The 22,370-nt window shown below is 37.0% G+C and overlaps 2 protein-coding genes across 2 annotated transcripts in view; both read left to right on the top strand.

Moving 5' to 3' along the window:
• The window catches only part of LOC135482342 (protein C-ets-1-like), a 48,520-nt gene extending 38,731 nt beyond the window's left edge, over nucleotides 1-9,789 (top strand). Inside the window, exons 4-10 of the mRNA XM_064762274.1 lie at nucleotides 710-829; nucleotides 3,848-4,048; nucleotides 4,618-4,713; nucleotides 5,161-5,223; nucleotides 5,570-5,776; nucleotides 6,122-6,379; nucleotides 7,181-9,789. Of these exons, the coding sequence (XP_064618344.1) occupies nucleotides 710-829; nucleotides 3,848-4,048; nucleotides 4,618-4,713; nucleotides 5,161-5,223; nucleotides 5,570-5,776; nucleotides 6,122-6,379; nucleotides 7,181-7,524 (1,289 nt within the window). The 3' untranslated portion in view covers nucleotides 7,525-9,789. The remainder of the gene's footprint in view (nucleotides 1-709; nucleotides 830-3,847; nucleotides 4,049-4,617; nucleotides 4,714-5,160; nucleotides 5,224-5,569; nucleotides 5,777-6,121; nucleotides 6,380-7,180) is intronic.
• Nucleotides 9,790-12,733: 2,944 nt separating this feature from the next.
• LOC135482332 (heat shock factor 2-binding protein-like) lies at nucleotides 12,734-21,878 on the top strand. The gene is made up of 10 exons (XM_064762262.1): nucleotides 12,734-12,862; nucleotides 13,845-13,934; nucleotides 15,121-15,286; nucleotides 15,723-15,856; nucleotides 16,474-16,623; nucleotides 17,172-17,304; nucleotides 18,120-18,243; nucleotides 20,149-20,252; nucleotides 20,889-20,989; nucleotides 21,292-21,878. The coding sequence occupies exons 1-10, from the start codon at nucleotides 12,824-12,826 to the stop codon at nucleotides 21,397-21,399; spliced, it is 1,149 nt and encodes a 382-aa protein (XP_064618332.1). The 5' UTR covers nucleotides 12,734-12,823; the 3' UTR covers nucleotides 21,400-21,878.
• Nucleotides 21,879-22,370: the final 492 nt, after the last annotated feature.

Here is a 22,370-nt window from a genome sequence, read left to right as displayed (position 1 = left end):
TGTACATACATAAATGTTCTCAACAACAACATAGGACATGGGCCTCCAGGGTATTAGTATTATCACACAATAAGCATCTGTGTCACTGACCTTAGGTTATTAATTTATTACCAGTAATAAACACATCATATATCTAAAACTTAGATATATTTAGATATAAAACATGTATAGATATGCATTACATGTGCTTAGTGAAAGAATATTAATTTTGGGTTCTTAGTGGAAGTAAAGCATTCTTCAGTTACAATGCTTAATTTGAAAAAAAAAAGAAATTCAATATATACATTATATTCACAGCAGTTACTGGATACTTGCTGCTAATATGCAGTATAGCGAAACATACAGAACGAAATACAATCTCTGTATATATAGGATATCGATTCACCATAGTATGTGAGTTGTTTCACCATGGGATATTGGTTGATTCACCATGGGATATTGGTTGATTTACCATGGGATATTGGTTGATTCACCATGGGATATTGTTGATTCATCATGGGATATTGGTTGATTCACCATGGGATATTGGTTGATTCATCATGGGATATTGGTTAATTTACGATGGGGTACCTGTTGATGATCTGACTCACTTGTTGTGATGTACTCATCTGGTTATGAATTTGTATGAATTGTTAATTCTTGTGCAAGAATTATATTTATACTCTGTGTTTTTATAGTGTCTTATTATTGTTATTTTTCCCCCCTGCAGACATTCCGAGCACCCAGGTGCCACCTCTTACCCCGGGCACCACCCAGAAAATGTCCCAGGCTGTGATGGTCAGCTTCAAGGCCTTTGAGAAAGATCAGCAGAGATTCAACATTCCCAAAGGTGAGACACTCCTAATTTTCCCAAACGTGAGACACTTAAATTATTCTTGAAGGTGAGACACTTAAAATATGACCAGAGGTGAACATGAGACACTTTGAAATGTTCCTAAAGGTGAGAAGCCCTAAATACGCCCAAAAATGAGGCACACTGATATTTTCAAAGTGCAAAACTTGAAGTGTTTCTTAAATTGAGACATATCTTCTTAAATGTGAGACACTGTTAAAGTTTGTGACACCCGAGCAATCAGTCCACAGATGGCTTCCTAGATTACTTGTAGGCTTGTTTCTGTTATAAAATCTGTCTACCTGTAAGTTGTGTATCAACAGTTGTTGTGTAATTCCGCTTAAAGGAATTATCACATATAAAGCAGATCCAGTGTTATGTATGTAAATGTCATTTTCCCCGCATGTGTAGTAAGGCTATTTGTTACATGTATATTATGTTGTTGCTGGTAAGGTTGATAACCTCTTATTCATAAGTAGTGGTTTGATTTTTGCCGTGCTTTCCCATAAATCACTAGTGATCTACATTCACAAAGTATTTTGATCATATCATGCAAGAACTTGTATAGGTACATCTGAATCAATAGCATCCCATTCTTAACTTTAGCAGCTAGTATTGTTTATTTGTTGTACTTATTACAGACATGCATATGGAGATATAGTAAAATAATTTTAATACTGGAAGGTTAGAGATCAAGATTAGCTTTAGTTATTATTTTCCTCCTTACAGATAATTGAATAGTTTTATACACAGTTTGTATATTAATTTCAGATTCAATACATAAAATTCAATAAAAAAAGTTAGTTAAGCTGTGTAAAAGAACTAAAAGGCAATGACCAGGCTGGCAATCTTCACACTTAGTTAACATTCTACATAAGAAATCGACAAAATAGTGGTCGGCTTGGGGTCAGCAGGAGTGTGTCTTCAGGCATCCCATGCATGGCATTTCACTGTGGCAGCATGGGTAATACATTGATGCTGCAACTTTTTTTCTTGTCAAAAGAATTGTTGTGATCAAAATAATTTGGAAGGGGCAAAGGCAGTAAAAATAATAGGGGTTAAATTGTATATCGCTATGTTTAACTCCTGATGAGACTGCAAAGGTGTGAAGAAAAAGCGTCAGGCTATTTAAATGTTTGGTTAGTCCCAAACCTGAATCTGTTACTAGTGGACTATTTTTGTCTTTGTTGGCTCTGTAGGTGACATTAGAGTTGTCAAAAAAATGTCTGTCATCAGGTTTAGGGTGAAACATTGTATGGTTGTTGCTGCCATCACCTGTTCTATTGTTTGGCAGTAATTTCTCAGGTGTGTCAAAGGTTGATGACAAGTGTAAGATGTATGACAATTCAACCTTAACATTTTGTAGCATTTCTGCCAAAAACAAACAAAAACTCCATGTCTGAACAAAGACATCATTCAAACAGGACCACTTTTTTTTTTCATCACCATGGTTACTGGTGTAGATTTTTTCTGGGCTTGGAACCAATCTGTCATAAGGTGGGGACTAAGTGATGACCACCTGTATCTGCTGTGGAGATGTTATTGGTCTTTTGTTTGAAATTAACGCTGATTATGGGCAGTCAGTAAGGTTTAGTCACACATACATTAATGCCTCGTCAAGGCTGGTACTATTTTTTATGCCTGTAGGGATCCACTGGCCAGTCAGGTAGATGTATCTTTATCAGACGAGTTATCGTGATAAGGCCTAGGGGTATCACTCTGAAACATGTGTCCAGTGCATGTCTGACCATCAACCAGGAACAAAAGAAATCTTGTTCACAAACTGACAAATTTGCGAATATGCTTTTTTTCTTCTTTGTGTACATCATTGGTCTGTAATAAATCAGTTGTTGACATTTTGCTGGATACGGTGGATATGTATGCATGTAGATACCTGTACAAGAGACGGTGCAGTCACTCTTACATACATGTGGAAATATATATATTGACAAATGGGGAATGTGGAGGAATCATGAAATCTCATCAGCAAAATGAAGGCATCCATGAAGACATGCTCTGTTGTTTTCTTATGAGACTGGAATATTAAGTACTTGGTTATAAAATGTAGCTCGGCTTGATTATTATGCTTCTCAATCTGGAGCTATTTTTGTTTGATTTGACTCAATAGTTTTAGATCTGTATCATTTTATAAAAACAAAGAAAAATATGTGAAATGTTAAGTAATAGTGATATTGTAACTGTTACTTGTAGATGCAGTCAGCTTAACACTGTTATCTCAAACGTTTGCTCTATAGATTTCATCAGCTGAAGATACCTGTAATTCTGTACCTGTAATGTTGATTGACAGACAGCTAAAAAATATGGAAATATGATTGATCTAAAATCTGGTGTAATGTAAACAGTTAAGTATCCAGATAAAGGGTTTAACAATTTTAAGTATCTTAACAATTGCATATAATTTGCATTTAAGTATTTTTTTTTCCAATTCCTCTGAAGAGATATGAGAGAGTTTTCACAATGTGTTTTTGCCTGTTGCCTCACCTGTGTTTGCTTAATAAGGACATCTCCACTGATTGCCTCATCTAATTGATTGGCTTTGATTCTTCCTCTGCAAGCCTTAGCCAACATTATTAGTGATAATGGTACACCTGAGCTATTGAATCCACTCAGGTAATGCTGAACGAATAGGGTGTAGGCCGGAACTGCTCTTCTGTCCAATTTCCCCTGAGGTGTAGTCCTATTGTTAGGTGTCAGCCGACAAACGAAGCATTCACAGGTGTTGTGTTAAACTGAGCAAACTTTTTGGTGCTTTTTGGACAGATGCCATGCACTTTTTCACATAATATGTGATATATGAGACATGAAAAGAACATGGTTGTTTGGGACTGGCCATGAGAAACCAAATGAAACAATGTTTTGATATTCTATATGGCTAATCAGTTAGCAATTATCTAATTGATTCTGGAGCTGTCATCATTTCGTGATTTTACATAAAGTGTCTTTTGTATGAAATGGTTTGAATTCACTTCTAATATCCTGTTTTGATCCCTGCAGATCCAGCCCAGTGGGAGGTTGGTCATGTCATCCAGTGGTTAAACTGGGCGATTCGAGAGTTCACCCTCGAGGGTGTTGTTGTTGCAAACTTTGCCATGAAAGGAAAAGATCTGTGCAAGTTAACTAAGGAGGAATTCTTGAACAGAGCTCCGCCGTTTATTGGAGAAATTCTATGGGAGCACCTGGATGTGTTGCAGAAAGGTAAGAAATTGTGTACCCTGGCCTTGTTTTTTTCAAAATTTAAAAAGCAGTTCCTGTTTATGAAATAGTTTTTTATATTTACTGAAAACTTTTATAAGTAAAATGCTACTACTCATTCTAAGATTTTTGAACCAGCCGCAGCAGTTGGCATTTTCCAATTTGCATTTTGACAGAAAGATTGACAAAGAACATGCATTAAGAAATAATATATACAGTACCATTTTACCGGTGAACACTGAGAGCGTCCGCCTCCAATTCAAGACACCCCGGGATCAAATCCGGGCCGGGTCATACCAAAGACCCCCAAAAAATGGTACTTTCTTGGCGCTCAGCAGTGAGAGGTTAGAGCAAGGAAACATGACTAGTTGGCCTGGTGTCAGTATAATGTGACTGGATGGGGTGTCATGTCTGGCGTCTGCCATAAGAAGACACAGTTTTGTCCACACACCTAATGACCCCTCGTCATCATATGGCTGAAAAATAGTTAAGTAAGATGTTAAACCCCAGCATACACACATACCTACCTGTGAACGAGAAGATAAAACTGTTTGCCATCTTCTTCCCATCAGATGCAGTGCAGGAGCGGGCATCCCTGTGTAATGCTCCACCAAACTACAGCGAGCCAGTGTGTATGCCAGAGTTCAACGATGGGCTACTGTCTCAAGGTTAGTATCATTGTTGCGAGCAGTATTAAATTAAGACCTCGGTTCTTCACCTTTAAGAAAACAGAAAATGAACCCCTGAACCTTGTCTTCTGTGAAGCACTTTTTCCATCTTAAAGAAGCAGAGACTACCATTTTAATTCTTGCTTGTGTGAAATTTTTGTGATATAAGAAAATGCCGTTGTGTGTAGAACTCACCCGGAATGCTATTGACTTAGCTGAAATCCACTGTCTTACCTGAATGCCGTTGTCAATCTGCCAGCACCCTGCAGATGGTTTTGGGTTTCCCCCAGGCTCTGATTGGTTTCCTCACACCATAATGCCTGCTGCAGGCGTACAAGTGAAATAGTCTTCAGTACGACATAAAGCTCCAAACTGTTGTCTCACCTTATTGCTATTGTCTCATTTTAATGCTATTGTCTCACCTGAATGCCATTGTCTCACCTGTAGGTTATGGCCCAGGGCATGAGCAGACTGTGGCTCCTCTACAGAACAACCCCCACTTCATGGAAGGTCAGTTCTCAATGTTTATCTTAATCCCAGTTCTACAAAACCCACAAGTCCGTGAACTGAGAGTTGTGAAATCCAGTAGTTCCAGGATAAGTTTCACATAATACACAAGTAGTGTAAAGCAGATGAAAGTTTCATTTTTCACAGGTACACTATTTGTGTAAGAGTTGTGAATCCTTCTTATTTGTGGAAATTGTTACATACCCAGTAAACTAAATGCATCATAAATTCTTATTTGGCCATTTTGTAGTGGCGATTTGTAAATTGCAGATTTTTTCATTTTGTTTATGTTAATGTTGTCATTAAAGGGTTGTGATACATTTATACATTTTCGTTTTTTATGTTGAAGGTTCATACCAGATTTCAGAGTCTCTCCAGACCTTAAACGAAATGAACGGCGAGAACCTGATTACAAACGGTTACGATGACACATCTGACTACCAGAGTTTGGAGGGTGGCCAGCCCAATGGTTACCATGAGTACAACCATGAGTTCTACCCTCTTGTCGCCGAACACAAGTACCGACCACACATTCCAGGGAAAGCCATTTGTCGAGGTGAGAGATTAGGTCTTTACCACTGTAATTCACATGTTCAACAATTAAATATTTTGCATTTGACCATATCAGTGAGTGTGATGTTTGTTGAAATTTTATTGTGTAAAGGTTTTAACACAAGTTACTTACAGGTTTCACATTAAATATGTTTGTGATTTGAAAATAATTTCACTTGCTGAATGGAAAAAGGCTGTCTAATTTCTGACTTATTTTCCTTTTTCTTTCAAGCTTTTGTGTATAACAATTTGGTTGAATTATTGTTTTTTATGATGTAAAGCCACATTCTTTCATTTGGTTTTTGTGTTTATTATGTATTTGTAAATGCAAGAACTTTTCCTGTTATAGGTCAGTACATGCCAGAGTCACCTGCAGGGGACTACTATGAGCAGACTTATCACACCGTTCCGAACATCAAGACAGAGTGTCCATGGTCTGCCCAGGAATACGGTGGTCAGGAACTTGGTGACGCTTGGCATGGCAATGACCTCCGTGCCAGCCTGGGTCATGGTGGGTTCAGAGGTCTCCAGCCAGGTTGTCTGGACGCTGTTGCTGGACCGGATGGCAAACCTGTCATCCAGGCCGCAGCACTGGCCGGCTATTCTGGTAAGTGCATAGCTTCCTTAGTTTTGTCCCAAAAAAAATTCTATTTTTAATCTTGTTTTATTTTTTTATAATTTTTTTTTCTTTGCTAGGCAATTAAATTATTAGGCTGAATTCCAAACTGTACTTAACCCTTCATATCCCTGGCAAACCCAAGTGTCATGAAATAGAATTTGTAACTTTTGTACTCCTGTGGAAAGCTTGGCAATTAATAAGTCTTAAGTACGGTGCAGAGTTTTGGGTTTTTTTTTTTTTTTTTTTTTTTGGCGGGGGCTGTAAAGATGCCATGTGTGCGGGTGGGTGTTGATTTGGTGCAGTTCCAGGTCACTGAGTGCAACCCACTGTAAGCTCTTCATGTAGGTCGCAGAGTCCTTTTCACTAACATGTAATAATAATCTGAGAGGAATATGTTTTAATTGCTACAGTATGAGCAAAGACTGTATTGGGCCTTAGTGTTCCTTTAGCTGATGATAGCTGAGGTGCTTCCCAAGTGAACAGGACATCCTTACAAAATGAATAAAAAAATAAATAGATAAATATAAGATTAGAAAGATAAAACACAAAAACATTGATTTCTGTCTGGTTTAGTATACTGGATGTAGTTCTGTACAGAATTTGCGCGGTCCACTTTGGTGGTATCCAGTGTCTGGCTTCTCCAGCAAGGATGTATTTCGCATGTGCATTTGAACTGCGTAGTTACTATGCTGTTTTCTTGCTGACACTATTATTAATCTGTGTTGTTACAATGATGTCTTATTGAGAAAATTGAACCATGTAGTTACAATGGTGCTGTCTTGTTGACAGGAAGTGGTCCAATCCAGCTGTGGCAGTTTCTGCTGGAACTCCTCACGGACAAGACCTGCCAGCATTTCATCAGCTGGACCGGTGATGGTTGGGAGTTCAAGCTCTCTGACCCTGATGAGGTGGCCAGGCGCTGGGGCATTCGCAAAAATAAACCCAAGATGAACTATGAAAAGCTCAGCCGAGGACTCCGCTATTACTACGACAAAAATATCATTCACAAGACCGCTGGCAAGCGCTACGTGTACCGATTTGTTTGCGACTTGCAAAGCCTGCTGGGATACACCCCTGAGGAGCTGTTTGAGGCGTGTGACATCAAGCCGCAGAAGGATAAGGATGACGAGTAAAGCCTTGAAAACAAGGGTGGATTGGTTGTGCTCTGACACGCATATTACTGGCCATCTATGCATTTAGGACTCTAAACCCATCGAGTATTGTCATGTCCCTTGCTCATAAACTTCTCTTAACTTTGCACCAAATGGCCTTAAAATGCAAAAAGGGACTATCAAATGTCAGCCAAGGGCATAGATGCATCAGCGGGCTGTTTACAGCCCAGAAAAGTGCACAGCGCAATGTTTGACGTTACTAGTTGCCATACAACCCATTCGTAGTGGTATCAAGAGCTAGCGCTCTGGCTTAACAAGTTCATGTACTCAGTTACTCTCTGCATAAGAAGTCTATTTCTTCATCAGTTGTTAGTTGATTTTAGTTGTTAAGAATACTGTTAAATCATTTCCATTGTGTTTGTTCTTTGCGACTGTTTGATTTGCTCGTAATTGATGTACTTGAGTGGTGCTGCCCTAGATAAAGGGAGATTACTTTTTGCAACTTCATGTATGGGCCTTCTGAATTTTATCAATGTCATTGGATGAAGTTTTGTTGCCTCATAGGTTTTTTGAATCATTGTCACACTTTTTTTCTTCTTGGTTTATGCCAATTTTCCGGTGCTTAATTTTTCAGGTCACCACACCACAAATACAATCAATTTTCATTTCTTACCATTTTTTTTTTCTTAGCTTATAGTATTGAACAATGATTAAGGCCACTTTGTATTATTGTTTTACTACTGCGCACATTTTTTTGCAAGTGCTTGATGACGTTTAGAAGCTGTGCGCTTGTTTTGCATGATCGATCACCATCATCAGAATACGCATCAATTAGACACCCTTAGCTAGCTGCCTGTGATCCGTGTTTGCACAAATTAACATAGCTGGATTTTGTATTGGTCTTAACACAGCATAAGAATTTCACACATTATCATATTTTATCTAAAGAATTCATGTTTGAATATTCCCTTCATTTTTAAGTGCTAATTGAAATAAGTTTTTTCCATTTGGTGTCTTTATCAGTAATTGAAGTTTATATATTTTCTGACCTTTGTTAAATCTCTTGTACATCTCAATGGAATTTTCTTTAACATCAGCCACATTTTTATATAATTGTCACATCTTAGAAATTTTATGCCTCCATTGCAAAGTGTCTGAATTTTTAAACCAGATGACTGGTGGTTGTGAACTGCTAAAATTGGCCAAACTAAGACGGTTTCAAAACTAAATGTAATGTGCACCATTTAATGCAGTGCCTCTTACCAACAAAATTGTAATGGTAGCAAGGCCATTTTATGGTCCTCATAAAAGATTCTTCATTTTGTGTTCTCAATGGAAAATGAATCTCCTCCGCCCAACCCCTCAGATGTAGCCATTCAGAATTTACATTACAGGGACTCCCTTCTGTGGTTTAAGAAGCCTTGATGCAGCTTTACGGCTGTGGCCTTCTTGTGTCTGGCTGTTTGATTGGTCTGACCAGAGCCTGTTATTTTTATATACAATTCTGTGTGACGTTTTATAGCTAGATATACTGTATACTTTATATAATGTTTTGTATGGTGTTATAATGTATATACGGACATAACAAATTTAAATATAGCTACATGTTAAAAGAGATGGTTATTATTTTGCTGTTGATTCAATGTCACATGTTCAAAATTGGCTTTAAAAGCTGCTTGTGGTTGAAAGTTTATGTTAAGGACATCTACATAATGACGTAATCCAAACCTTAAATAGGACTTGATTATCATTTGTTAAGAGAAAAGAACTAACAAATAAGGTGCCTTTTGTCAAATACTTCATTTCTCAATATCATTTTTCTAATTCATTTTTCTTATGTCTTCCACGTAGAACAGCACTCTACACTTCTACTTCTTCAGGTTTGACTGTACTATCCTTTTCTTCTTTACTCTCAGAACTTAGCTGCTTAATATTTCTTAAATATTGGATTTGACAAACCTGTTAATTCTTTTATACTTGTTTCAAAGAAAATCCTATTTTGTCCTGGTTAGTATTCTTTGCTATTTATACAAATTTTTATCAGTCAGAGGTTATTGCATGATCAAATGGAGATCACATGATCAAACCTATTGTATTTGCATTGTTAGTTGACAATGCTTCTTTGTAAATAAATACCGTACATAAAAGATGAATGTCTAACAAAATTATCTTTGTATTCAATTTTAAACAGAAATTTGGAGAGAAACCTTTTTGAGTCCCTATCAACAAGTTGTAACCATGTTTGTACTTATTGTCACAGATACTTTCGTACATAAAACTTCACAAAATGACACTGATGGGTTCTGTTTTTGTGGGTATGTGGATCTCTGTACCACTATTTCCAAGCAGTCTAGACAATTATAAGAGACTTAAATTCATTGCCTTTTATTGGTGAACCTCTTTACTGTCATTTGCAGTTATTTATTAATTTCTGTGATTGGTGTTTTAATCCCGGCAATGTAGTCATTGTGAGTTCAAGTCCAGCTCTTGCTTTTTTCCTCTCCGGCCGTACCTGGGAAGGTCTGCCAACAACCTGAGGATGGTTGTGGGTTTTCCCCCGGGCTCTCCCATGATGAAAAATGTTTCAGTATTAAAGAACCATCAAATATATAAATAAATAAGTAAATCAGTCATTGCTTATAACTGATGAAGCGATCTCAGTGATGTGACCAAATGTTAACCGCAGCATGGTGATTAAGTGGTTAAAACCACAGCTACTTCAGCAGGAGGTCTAACACAATTTTGGGCTGGGTAATCATGAGACCGTGGCAGTTTTGCCACTAGTATTTCCTGACTTAATTGGCACTGGGCATATAGGGATAGGCCAGAAACTAGTTGGCTGTGTGTCAGTGTTCTGTAATAGGGTCAGGCATTGTGTGTGATGTCAGGAAGGCTTTTTGCACTTATTAGTGGTCCAGGTTATCCTTCTGACACACCTTGAAATCGTCTGGATTATTATTTTTATTCTTATTACCTCGTAAAATTGCTGTATCCCGAAAATGGTGAGGGTAGAAAAACCAAACTTTGAAGTTTTAATAAGAAACATAGGAAGCAACTTGTGACGTTTTGTGCCGTTTGGCCAGACATGATTTAGCAGACATTTTGATTTTTTTTTCATAAGCTTAAAAAGTCTTCTCCAGAACGCCTGAAGCTGTCTGCCTGAAGTTTTCCAAGATTTGTTGAGTTTGATAAGCAAATTAGTCTGTAACTGCCCTATGAAATTGGCTCAAAAGAAGGTCAACTCTAAAAACTGCACAATGGTATCAAACAAAAACATTTCTGACAATAATCATGACCTCAGGATTATGAATTTCAAACAATTTTGGCCATTTGAGTTGTGGTGTTTACATAATTGCCAAGAAAATTTTCAGAAATTGTAAAATTTTCACCCAGAATTTAACCTGCAAGGTTTAAACAAGACTGCATGAAACTTGTCAGTGCAGTTTACTGTGGGAATGGGTATCAACTTTGCAACAATGTATTCTTCCTGTCTTTTGTTCTTGGCACTAACTGTGCAACAATGTATTGTTTCTGTCTTTTGTTCTGGTCTATCAGTCACCTAATATCTTCTGTACTAGGCCTATTGTAAATGATGCCTGGCAGTCTGGGGTTCAAATGTACTATATTCCTTTCCATTTTTTTCTTGTTTATTTGTTCTTATTTCTACTATTCAGCCTACAATTTAAGCAGAGTGTACAAAGCCAATCCTCCTCATTGCTGTCCTTGATAGCTATACGTGTAGCCCAGCACTGCTATTGAGAGCAACACCAATGCAGTCGCTGTGAGTTCAAGCCCAGCTCATGCTGGCTTCCTCTCCAACCGTAAGTGGGAAGGTCTGTCAGCAACGGTTCCCCCGGGCTCTGCCTGGTTTCCTCCCACCATAATGCTGGCCGCCGTCGTATAAGTGAAATTGTCTTGAGTACGGCGTAAAACACCAATCAAATAAATAAATATTGAGAGCAATGTTTGTTGTCCTTTCAGTGGTCTTCACACAAGCCCCAATGAACATTGTATCTAGCTGCCAGTGGATCAAATCCAGTTAATTCCTGTTAATCATTTTTTGCTTTCTTCCCCATTGTCATGAACTTTACAGGCATCAGGCTACCAGAAGTGGTAAATCACTAGTAACATGGACCCTGGCAATGCTATTGGCTAACAACTTTAACTTTATAAGCTCTTAAATGTATATTAAGAATTTATTCATTATATGACTGAATCAGGTATCTGGGTTGAGAAAACTGAAGTGTTTGGTAATACCGCTGCCCTTCTCTATGTATGTTATAAACCTCTTGACTAAGACTATTGCTGAACTGATAAGAACTGGATTCAAGCCTGTAACATAGTTGGTGAAATGCTGATTGGCTGCAGCAAGAACAGGGGGCCTTTATATCCTATCCTGATTGATAGATGGGTTACAGAACCAACCTGGACCTAATTAACAGAACCAAGAATTAGCATCAAAAATTTCTGTTTTAGTGTATTTTTTTGGTTGGGGGGGGGGGGGTGGGGGGGGGGACCTTTACAGTTTATCTGTTTTCCCAGGTACCAGTAGTTTTATCAATTGTCACAGCTACTTTGAAAAATGTTCCACTAGCTGTAATTCAGCTGTAAAGCTTGCCAGGCACTGGATGAAGGGCAATGGTATTCTCCAGTGCCCAGTTTTGCCCACCCATAAACTTGTTCCCCATCATGTAAGTGTAAATAGCAGCGGTGGTTGTGATGCTTGCTTTTTAATCACCATGACACATGATTTATGGGTTCAAACCCCTTCCTTGGATAGGGCATTTGTATATTTATTTGTCTCTGTAAGTGACCCTAATAGGTGCATAAATTGAAAAAGTATCTCTTGAAAGATGTTCAGCTTCAGGTGAAATACATATAATAAATATAAATGAATTACATATTGATAATAAATATTGTTAATTAAATCCTTTTTAGACTAACTTATGCTATTTGTCAAATGTTTAAGTAAACATGTCTGTCGCCTTTTTTTTTTTTTTTGAGCTTTGGAAACTGGATATGTACTCGTGGCTAATTCTCTCCACATCATGACTGAAAATACGAGATGATGTTAAGCCATAATAAATCACTCATTCTGTCTAAACAAAAGTTTAATTAACTTTCAGATTTGACATTTTCAGGCGAACAAAGGGAGGCAACTTTTCCAAGAGTCACCGTTTGATTTACGAATGCTGGAGTTGTTTCCCTTATTTCAGGCAAACCCCGTAGTAATCCGTCGTCTGCTGGCGCGGTGCTGATATTTCCTTGCATATTTATCGGTGAATAGAAGAAGTAATTCTGCAGACTGAATTGTGGAATTATGCTGTCAGCGACAATAGCAGAAAATGAAAAAGTATTGGTAAGGTTTTGATGTTATCACTGATCAAGAAATAATAACTAAGAAATAACTTCCTGACTGACGTCATCTAATCGTTCAATGGAGTCTCTGTATATTCATTAATCAATATTGGTCTTAGATCCAGAGCTGCTGCTAAAAAAGTGCCCAAAATAACGCTACTGAAAGGACCAATTAAATTAATAATGCATGAAAAGAAGAGAGTAAAATAATTTTATTAAAACACGAAGTAAATATAACATGTTATGTGAATAGTAAAATTGATGTTTTATTTTTTTGTACGAGATACATGTAGTCTCGGGAGAATCATCCAAAACTGATAAATGGTAAATTCCAAAAATAAAAGCAAGAAAGGCGTTTGAATTTACTGAATGAGTTTCCTTAACTTTCTTTTTTTTTTTTCTTGTCCTTTTTTAGTCTACTGTCTTCTTATATTTAGTAACTGTCAAACTATGAAATTTGTGGGCTTGGGTAAATTTCAGCAATGAAATTACAAGAGTTTTTAAAGAAAAACAACATGAATGTGTCTAATCCAGAAGTAGTCACATGGAATGCAACGTATGTTTTGGTGGTTGGCCTATTCTACGTTGTGATTCTGTCCTCTTCATCAGGGTTTACTCTGTGAATCAAAATTTCACAACTTCTGTCTTTGTTAACCCAGTCCACAACTACATGTACATGTTGCATTGCACGTGGTAAATATAGATGTTAATGGTAAAGGTAACGGAATGATACGATTCAATCCTTCAAATGATAATTTTATTTCCAGATAGCACGTGCAGTAGCCTACAAACTTGTACAGAGCGGTTACTGAATTTTTTTTCGGAAATAATGGTTGCTGTTCATGTTTTTTGATAGATAGTAGAGATAGTATGTATGATCTTGAATCTTTAGCAAATCTGAGTGTAAATTATTGGACATTTTCATGGTATGTAACTTAAAACACTGGTTATATCAATTATCATGTTCTTATTTTTTTATTCAGGTAAAACTTGTGAATGAAGTATCCAGCAATCATGATAATCTTGTCAGAGAATGGCATGAGCTGAAGAGATGTTTGGATGCTGACATAAGGGTAGGGTGATGAATGTCTGTCTTGTCTGTCAGATGAATATCATAATAACACTTTTATGCCGGCTTCCTCTCCAGCAGTATGTGGGAAGATCTGCCCGCAAATTGGCGAATGGTTGTGGGTTTCCTCCGGGCTCTGTCTGGTTTCCTCCCACCATAATGCAGGCAGTTGTCATATAAGTACAATATACTTGAGTACGGCATAAAACAACGATCCAAATGGATCAAAATAAATAATAGCACTTTTGGGGGTAATAATTGTTCATCCTGTCTATCAGCTGAATATCACAGAAATACTGTTGTGAGGTGATGAATGTCTGTGTTGTCTGCCAGCTGAATATCACAGAAATAGTCTTGTGAGGTGATGAATACCTGTATATATATTATCATAGAAACACTATTTTGAGGCCAGGTCTGCCTGTCTGCCTTGTCTGTCTATGTATCAGAGAAACACTATTTTGAAGTGATGAATGTCTGCCATAATATCATAGATACTCTATTTTGAGGTCTTGATTGTTCACCCTGTCAGCTGAATGTCATAGAATCATTGTTTTGAGGGAGCTTCTGTATATATATTGCTGTGAGGGAAAAAAAAGGAAACCTTCTCAAATTTCTACATCGTTTCAGCAAGAGAATGGCATGGGCTTCTATGAACTTCTGTATTGCTCCATATATATAAATCAGATAAGGGATATGTATAGTTTGGACCAGAAGAGATGTTTGTAAATTTTGATTTGGTTGAATTACAATAAAATCTGACCCACAGGTTACAAACAGGTCTGAAGATAAGCAGAGCAAAGAATGTGGAGATAGAGCTTTTGTGGTAATTCACAGAAGGAAGTTTTGACACACATACAAAATGTCATTTTCATGCATTATCAACAGTTAGACAGAAAGTTGACTAAGGCTTAATGGTGTTGGGGTGTACGTGGAAAGGTCCGCATGCAATCTGCAGATGGTTGTGGGTCCCCCTCTACCTCTGCCCAGATTCCTCCCAGCATAATGTTGGCTGCTGTGGTGTCAGTGAAATATTCTTAAGCATGTTGTAAAGCAGCAATAAATGGCATTGGCCTACAGTGTGTGATAAGTATTTTAGCAAAAGTTGAATGTCGTAGAAATTGCAGTATAAATACTGAAGGCTTAAGCCATTGTATCAAAAGTTAATGTTGTAAGTATTATTTTCATTCCAGGTGAAAGCGACTGAAAGCAGAAGGAGAAATGAAGGCTACATTCTGGTGAAAAGGACAGATTTACAGAGACTCTGCTCTGAAATTATTCAGCTGAAACAAATCCTTCCAAAAGTTGTGGATAGAAATTATCTGTCTGCACAGGGTAGAGTTGTAGAGCTTGAGGAAAGTAAGTGGATATACAGTAAGCATGGTTAGTGCATTACACAAGTTGGATATTGTACACGCTCTAACACATTTTGTCAAGTTTATCAGTAGATCATGGAAACAAGACAGAAATACTCCTAATTAAGCTTAATTTCAACAGGTACTGGAGGTCAAGTGAGCCAATCCCACTTTGTAAATAGCATGAAAGTGTCAGGCTGTACTCTGTTGTGTCATACCATCATGTGTACTAGATGGTACAAGCAGCACTAAGCTTATTAACACATACTTTTTCCACTTTTGTAAGTCTTTTATTGCAGGGTAAAATATGTCCTGTTTCCATTAAGATGCATCTTAATGCACAGCTATGAAGTAAACATGCCACTTCCTTGTACATGCATTTCCATTACTCCGTCGTATATGAATGTATTTATATTGCTCTACCGTGTTTTCTCATGCAGAACTTCAGAGCTTACACAAACTTCAGGCAGAGGTGGAGAAGTTAGACTGTGGTATATTATCTTTAAAAGCTGAAAATGAAGAGTTGAAAATGAGATTTGAAACTTCTGTTCAACAGAACCAGGCAGAGAAACAGGTACAAGTGATTGTCAAATGCACATCATGAAGTCATTCACCTTCACCTTAATAAAAGACACATTAACAAAAAATAAAACATTTGGATGTGTCAAGTGATAATATAGTAACTTGAGTGATTGGATGAAGCACATTTGATTCTCTGTCCTCCTGAAAATTATGTTTTATGAAATGGGAAATTCTGTCTTCTTTTTATTCTTTATTTGTCTTGAAAATTTATGAAAATGAATGATTAATTTGACAGTATGTCTTATTTCAAAAAAGTGTTTTGATAACCTGTTTGTTCGAAATGTGTATTGACATTTTTCAATTTTCAAGGAATTTAGGTTATGGGTTGTGTAAAAAAGCCTGTGACAATTTATGTCTGCTCCATGTATGAAATAAATCATTAGTAGGCCTATGTATTTAAAATGCTTGTATGATAACAAAATGGTGTTCTTTTAAGGTAAGAAATGGTGAGAAAATCTCATTACAAGAAATTCTTAAATCTTTCATATGTTACTTACATGTAGGCCAATGTTAAATATCAAGTGTTTATCAGTATTTCGCAATGTGAAGGCAATCACTGCCAATCCTTGAGTGACAGATAGTAACATGTTGATGACTTGTTATCCTCAGGAGAACAGAAGTCTACGTCAGGAGGTCAGCCTCTTGTGTGAACAGCTATCTCAGCAGTCTGAGTATTGCACAGGCCTGGGCACGGCTTGCTGCACACTGCTGTGGAGGGTCTCCAGAAATGAGCAGTGCGTACAGACCATGCTCACAGGGGTAACTTCAAGCCACTCATGTTTAAACCCTGAAAAAAAAAACACCCTAGAGCTCTTCAATCCAAAATAAAAACTGAAAATGAACTTATACTGTGTATTAAAAAGCCCTGTACAGTTATATGACATTTATCTATCTGACATCATTATACTTTTCTTCAAAATGTAAACGACTGACAAAGTATGTATGTGTGGGTGAAGGTTTTCTTCAAAATGTAAGACTAGAGGTTTGTCAGATACTTGGTGAAAGTCATTGGTTCACTCCAGCCACTTCAATTTCCTGCACCCATTAACCTGAGCTCTTCAATATATGTCAAAAAATCTTGAGCACGGCATTAAACACCAATCAGTCAGTGAAAACGTAAGGGTGTGACAAAATTACACACTTACAGTAATTTATATTAATAAGAATATCCTGTGCATTTCACCTTCAAAGAAGTTTCAGAATTTCAGATAAAATGACTCTTTTCAAGATGATTTGCAATGTTTTAATCACAGACAATTTCTGAATGTGTGTGTGTGTGTGTGAGAGGATTTCTTTGTATCATTCAGGGCACTATTGAAGCATTTCTGTCCCTTGTGCCGAGTACCCTGGAGAGTTATTTGTCAGCGTATAAAAATGACTGGCCAAAAGAAGACAGCCCAGAGTCAAAGTTTGTGATGGCTTTGTGTGGAACTGTTACCAGTAAGCATACTATAGATTATGATGATTTGCGATAGATTAGATCAGCAATATTTTAGCTATTATGTGGCAATACATTGTGAATTAAACTTATTAATTCCTATCTTAAAAGTATATGTCGTATGTAATATTTGGTTGAGTTGTACAAATCATGGTGGGACTTTAGACAGAATATATGTATTGTCAGACTTGTTTTTGTCACAAGGGGCTTGTTATAGATGTACATATCCTGAGTGAGACTTGTTATAGGTGTCTATGTCCTGGGTGAGAATTGCTATACGTGCATTTCTTTAGGTGAAAGATTCATTGCAATGAAAATGTCACATATGTATTTTCTGTCTCTGTACGTTAGTGATATTACTCCATAAATCCAGAAAATGCAAATTTTGGTTCAAAATAGAATTATTATGTACATACATTTGACCTAAAGTTGCATTCTTGTTAAAGAAGGTAGAGATATTGCGGTTCAGGGGTTCGTTCACAAAGTGCATGTAGCATTACATTCATGTAACTACTGTGTCATCGCAGTATCTACAGTACTGATCACCATGGAATTTACAGGCATGTAATGGGCTTTATGAAGCAGCTCCAGGTACTTTGATTTGTAGAAATCTTTGTATCTTTGTACTTTTCAAAGAAGCCAGTGACATGTTTATTAACCTTTAGTTTATAAAGTCAGAGACGTGACTAGCAGACATACAATGTATTTGTGTGAATTGTTGCATTCTGCGTCCTAAGGTTTATTGTTATGTAAACCTTACAGGAATATGGAGACATGTTTTTATTGAAGCATGGAACTTTTTTTATGTCTATGTCAGACATAGCAGCATCTGCATTTGGGCGTGAGTTTCTAATGAACAGCCCTAGAGGGGTACAACTAGTGGAAACTTGTCTGAAGACAGTGGCTGAGGCACCAAGGGTGAAGGCTGAGAAACTGAAATGGTGGGTCCAACTCCTTGTCTCTTGTGTTAACCCCAGGATGACAGGACATCAGTGACAATACACAGGTGCAATACCATCCCCATCTGCTGAGGACTTGGACATGATACCGCACGTCATCTTCACTGTTTTATTTTGTATTGATGATTGTGAAATAGATGTGAAATTCATATGATAAATGTTCCCTTCATATCATTGATGTTATAACAATAATGGAATGTCTGCTAGCAACCTGTGTATGGTAGTGAGGTTCCCCAGGGCTCTGCCTGGTTTCCTCTAACCATAATGTGGCTGCCCTATAAGTGAAATATTCTTGAGTAGGACATTAAACACCAATCAAATAAATAAATAAATATATAAATTCGGTGTGGTTTGGGTGTAGTCATCTTATCATATCAGTGAGCTCAAATCAATCACATGTACTCACTTGTTGTTATTTCATAATATTTTGTTGAGACTGATCGCTGCCATCAAACACAGTTAGTGTTATTAACAACAAATTAATCATGGTTAAGGGTATCAAGCTCTGGTCCAGATAAATCATGGTAAAAGCTGTGAGCCATAATTAACTTTACTATGTTTACTTGTATCCCATTACACATAATTTATTAAACTGTCAACTAAATTGAGCTGAAAACATGACTGCTCATCTTGATTGATTCAGCAATCTAAATGATCTCCCTTCTTATTTAACATTCTGACATTTACCTTGTCCATTAAAGGTGTAGAAAACATGAAAATGGCATAAAGTTCAGATGAAAGAGTGCGAAAAGTTATTCCTAAATGTGGTCTTCAATATTTTTTCCAATTTTTCCTTACAGAGAAAAAGACGCGTGAAAATAATTTTTTATGGTTGGTATTTGGGGACCACCTTTTGATATTTATAGTCTTTGTTAGTCTTTTGTCATAAATGAGGATGTAACACAGGTTTAGTAAATATTTTTGCACTAGAATTTGTTCTTTTCAGCTAACAAATGTAATAAACCTCAATTTGGATCATATTTATATTTTTAATATGTTCATAAATATCATAATTTAGGTTAAATGCATCTGTTTTAATATAAACAACTTTACATTCAAATAAATTTATTAGAAAAGCATCACATCCTTATTTAGAACATTCTTATACAACAGCGATAAATACCAAAAGTTGGTCCCAAATAACCACCATACAAAAGTATTTTCAAATACCCTTTTCTCTTGAAAAAAAATCCCCCAAAATATTAAAGATCATATTTGAAATAAGTTTTGATGCTTTTTCATCTGATTTTGGCATCATTTTTATGTTCTCTTCTCCTTTAACCAAATGAATGTCAGAAATGTAAATTATGGAGGCAGTACATTTAACGTTGTAGAATTAGGTTTTGATAGGTAACTTTAATTTGGGAAGGTCCTTGCCGGATCAGTTAATTGACCAAAGGGTCACTCTCATCTTTCACCAATGAGGAGGATTGCCAGGTCTAGTCCACCCAGAAAACCTGACTACCATCTTTAGAAATAAGAAGTGAAATATTCTTAAGCCTAAAAGCCCAGCCAGAAATAGAAAGTAACATTTTGGCTTGCTAATTTCATACTTCTGTTATTTAATTGGTCATTTGGCCACGTGTGGTGTGTTTGTGTGTTGCATCAAGGATGTTTGTCTGTCTCACTAAGATGAAATGCACATGTGCATGTACAGAGTTGCAACTAGACCTATTCTGGGCCTATTTACACAACCCATTCCTCCTGACTGAAATGAGGGACTTAGCTTTTGTTTCCATTTTACGTTGATTGCACCACTGAAAAAACATTTTTCTTAAATCTCCAGACCCAAAAACTGTTTTCAGCAGACACATTGATGTGTATAGAATGTCTTCCTCTAACATCGAGGACACGAATAACAATAATTATCTGAGTTATCTGTTGCAGTTTGCTGATAATGGCCTTGTATAACCTGACAATAAATCAGAAAGGTTTAGAACATTTGTCCTCCAAGCCTGGCATGGTGCAGCTGTTCACATGGTTGTTGAAAGGTAATACTTGTATCTCGTATAACTGTACAAATATGTGGATCATCTCAGATACAGGCTCTAATCTGGCCTTGTTTGTGGGCCCGTGGTGAAGTAAGTGGTTGACAATGCTTTAAACATGTGGCTGTGTGTGCAATTAAATGTTGAGTCTAGACAACTTGCCACCATTATGGTGTGCATATCTGTATGTTGCTGGTGGAGAACTTCAGTTTGACAGAAACTTGCCAGAATTTGGTATTCTACTATAGGAACTCCAGTTTCCTCCATCTATAAAGCTGACCACCTGTAAAGCTATTTATCAAATAAACAAATAAATAAATACATAAGCACCTTGAGGGTGAAAATAACTTTTGATCTCTCATGCACCTAATGTCCATGAACTACACACCTATGAAGCATGCCTTCTTTTATTCAGTGATTGTTAATGTGATTCAAGAACAAAATATGTATGTGTATGTTATGTGACAATCATTTCTTCAGTGTTTATGTCTGTGTGGAGTGTGTGTGGTGAACCATGTACTTGCAAAAACTAAAGCTAAGTACAACCTCTGTTATATTAATCACAGGTATAATCTTGAACGTTAGCACTTTCCTTGTGTTTCTACACATTACAAAATGGTATAGCTTTGTTTTATGCAGATGAGCAGAATGGAGAGATCAGACTGCACTCTTTGCATCTTATCCAGTCACTCATTTGTGACGAGAAAAACACGAAGCCTCTGAATGAATTCATAGAAATGGTAAGCTCAAGTCATGTTTTCATTTTAGGTTTTCACAGAGCTGTAATGTACAAAGCTTAAATACAAGCTGCAATAAGTAAAGGCCATAAATGTTATGCGTTTGTCTCAGTATGGTACACAAGTTCCTGGCTGCTTCTCAAACATCTTTTAATCCTGTCAATACATGTATGACATTTTGATCATTTTGTTAATTATTAATATTATGGTCTTAGTGCTATATGTTGGTGAATAACACTACATACCTAAATGCAAATTAGCCAATCTCTGATGAATACATTATTTGTTTTCTGTTATACTTCCAGCAACCTGCAGGCTTGTTACAGAAACTCACAGATGACAGAGACAAATCTGTAAGCCAGGCAGCCATGGAGCTCCTCACAGACTTGGAATACTTTTGTAGTGAGCCATAATTCTGGCTTGTTACTGGAAACCATGGGACTGTCATTAAATGTGTACATCAGCATGAGAGTCATGTGGGAACATGCTCTGTTTGTTTCATTGTCCATCACAATAGACTGTGCAACAGGTATTGTACTGTTGAGATAAAAGAAGCACATGCACACCCGGCTCAGATGTATTTCAAGGGAAACCTGCATGCACATGTATGCCAGACACTTTGTATGAACGACTGCCATGCTCACTGTACTCTTTGAAAGCACAGACCAAAAAAAGGAACTTCATGTACACTGTATGTTGTTTTCAGTTAAAAATAGTTCTCATAATGAAAAAAGAACTTTATATGGGGCCACAAAGTATGAACATTTTTGGAAAATAATGGTTTCAATGTGATTTCAGCCATGTTGCATGCAGGAAAATAGAGACGCTCTAGTTGAGGGTCAATATAAGTCTTTAGTAAGTATAGTATATTTAATTTCGATGAGTTGATGTTTTTTTTGCCAGGTATCTTATCAAGTCACTTCAGTATGATCATGTATGGCTGTTATGTGGTGCAATTCAACATACACATATTTTGGGTTTGATATGAACAGAAACTAATAGGTTTCGATGCTTACAATGTCAAGAAAAATAATTGTGCATACAGAAGGTGACCAGAGTTAACTGAGTTGTACACATGCAGACACAGACATCTGGCCAGCACTAGCCAGTCAACCAACTCTTATACACATGACCTGTGTACTTGTTCTGTTATGGTTTGGCTTAATTACAATAGTGTCAGAGCTGTTTCTCTCATTCATGAAAACACACCTTTGTAAAAATATTAAAACTACTGCGTGACAGTTTTTCTGTCAGAAAGAGCATACACGTGGGCCTATAGTGAACATTGAATATTGAGTATTATGACTTTACACTCAGAGTATTTGAGATCATAAGGAATGACAATAATGGGCATTTCGTTGTGGAGGGAAAACTGCTACTCAAA

The sequence above is a fragment of the Liolophura sinensis genome, chromosome 1 (assembly GCF_032854445.1).
Source record: "Liolophura sinensis isolate JHLJ2023 chromosome 1, CUHK_Ljap_v2, whole genome shotgun sequence".
NCBI classification, from domain to species: Eukaryota; Metazoa; Mollusca; class Polyplacophora; order Chitonida; family Chitonidae; genus Liolophura; species Liolophura sinensis.
The sequence above is the reverse complement of the archived record's forward strand: the minus strand, read 5'-3'. Positions and strand labels throughout refer to the sequence as shown.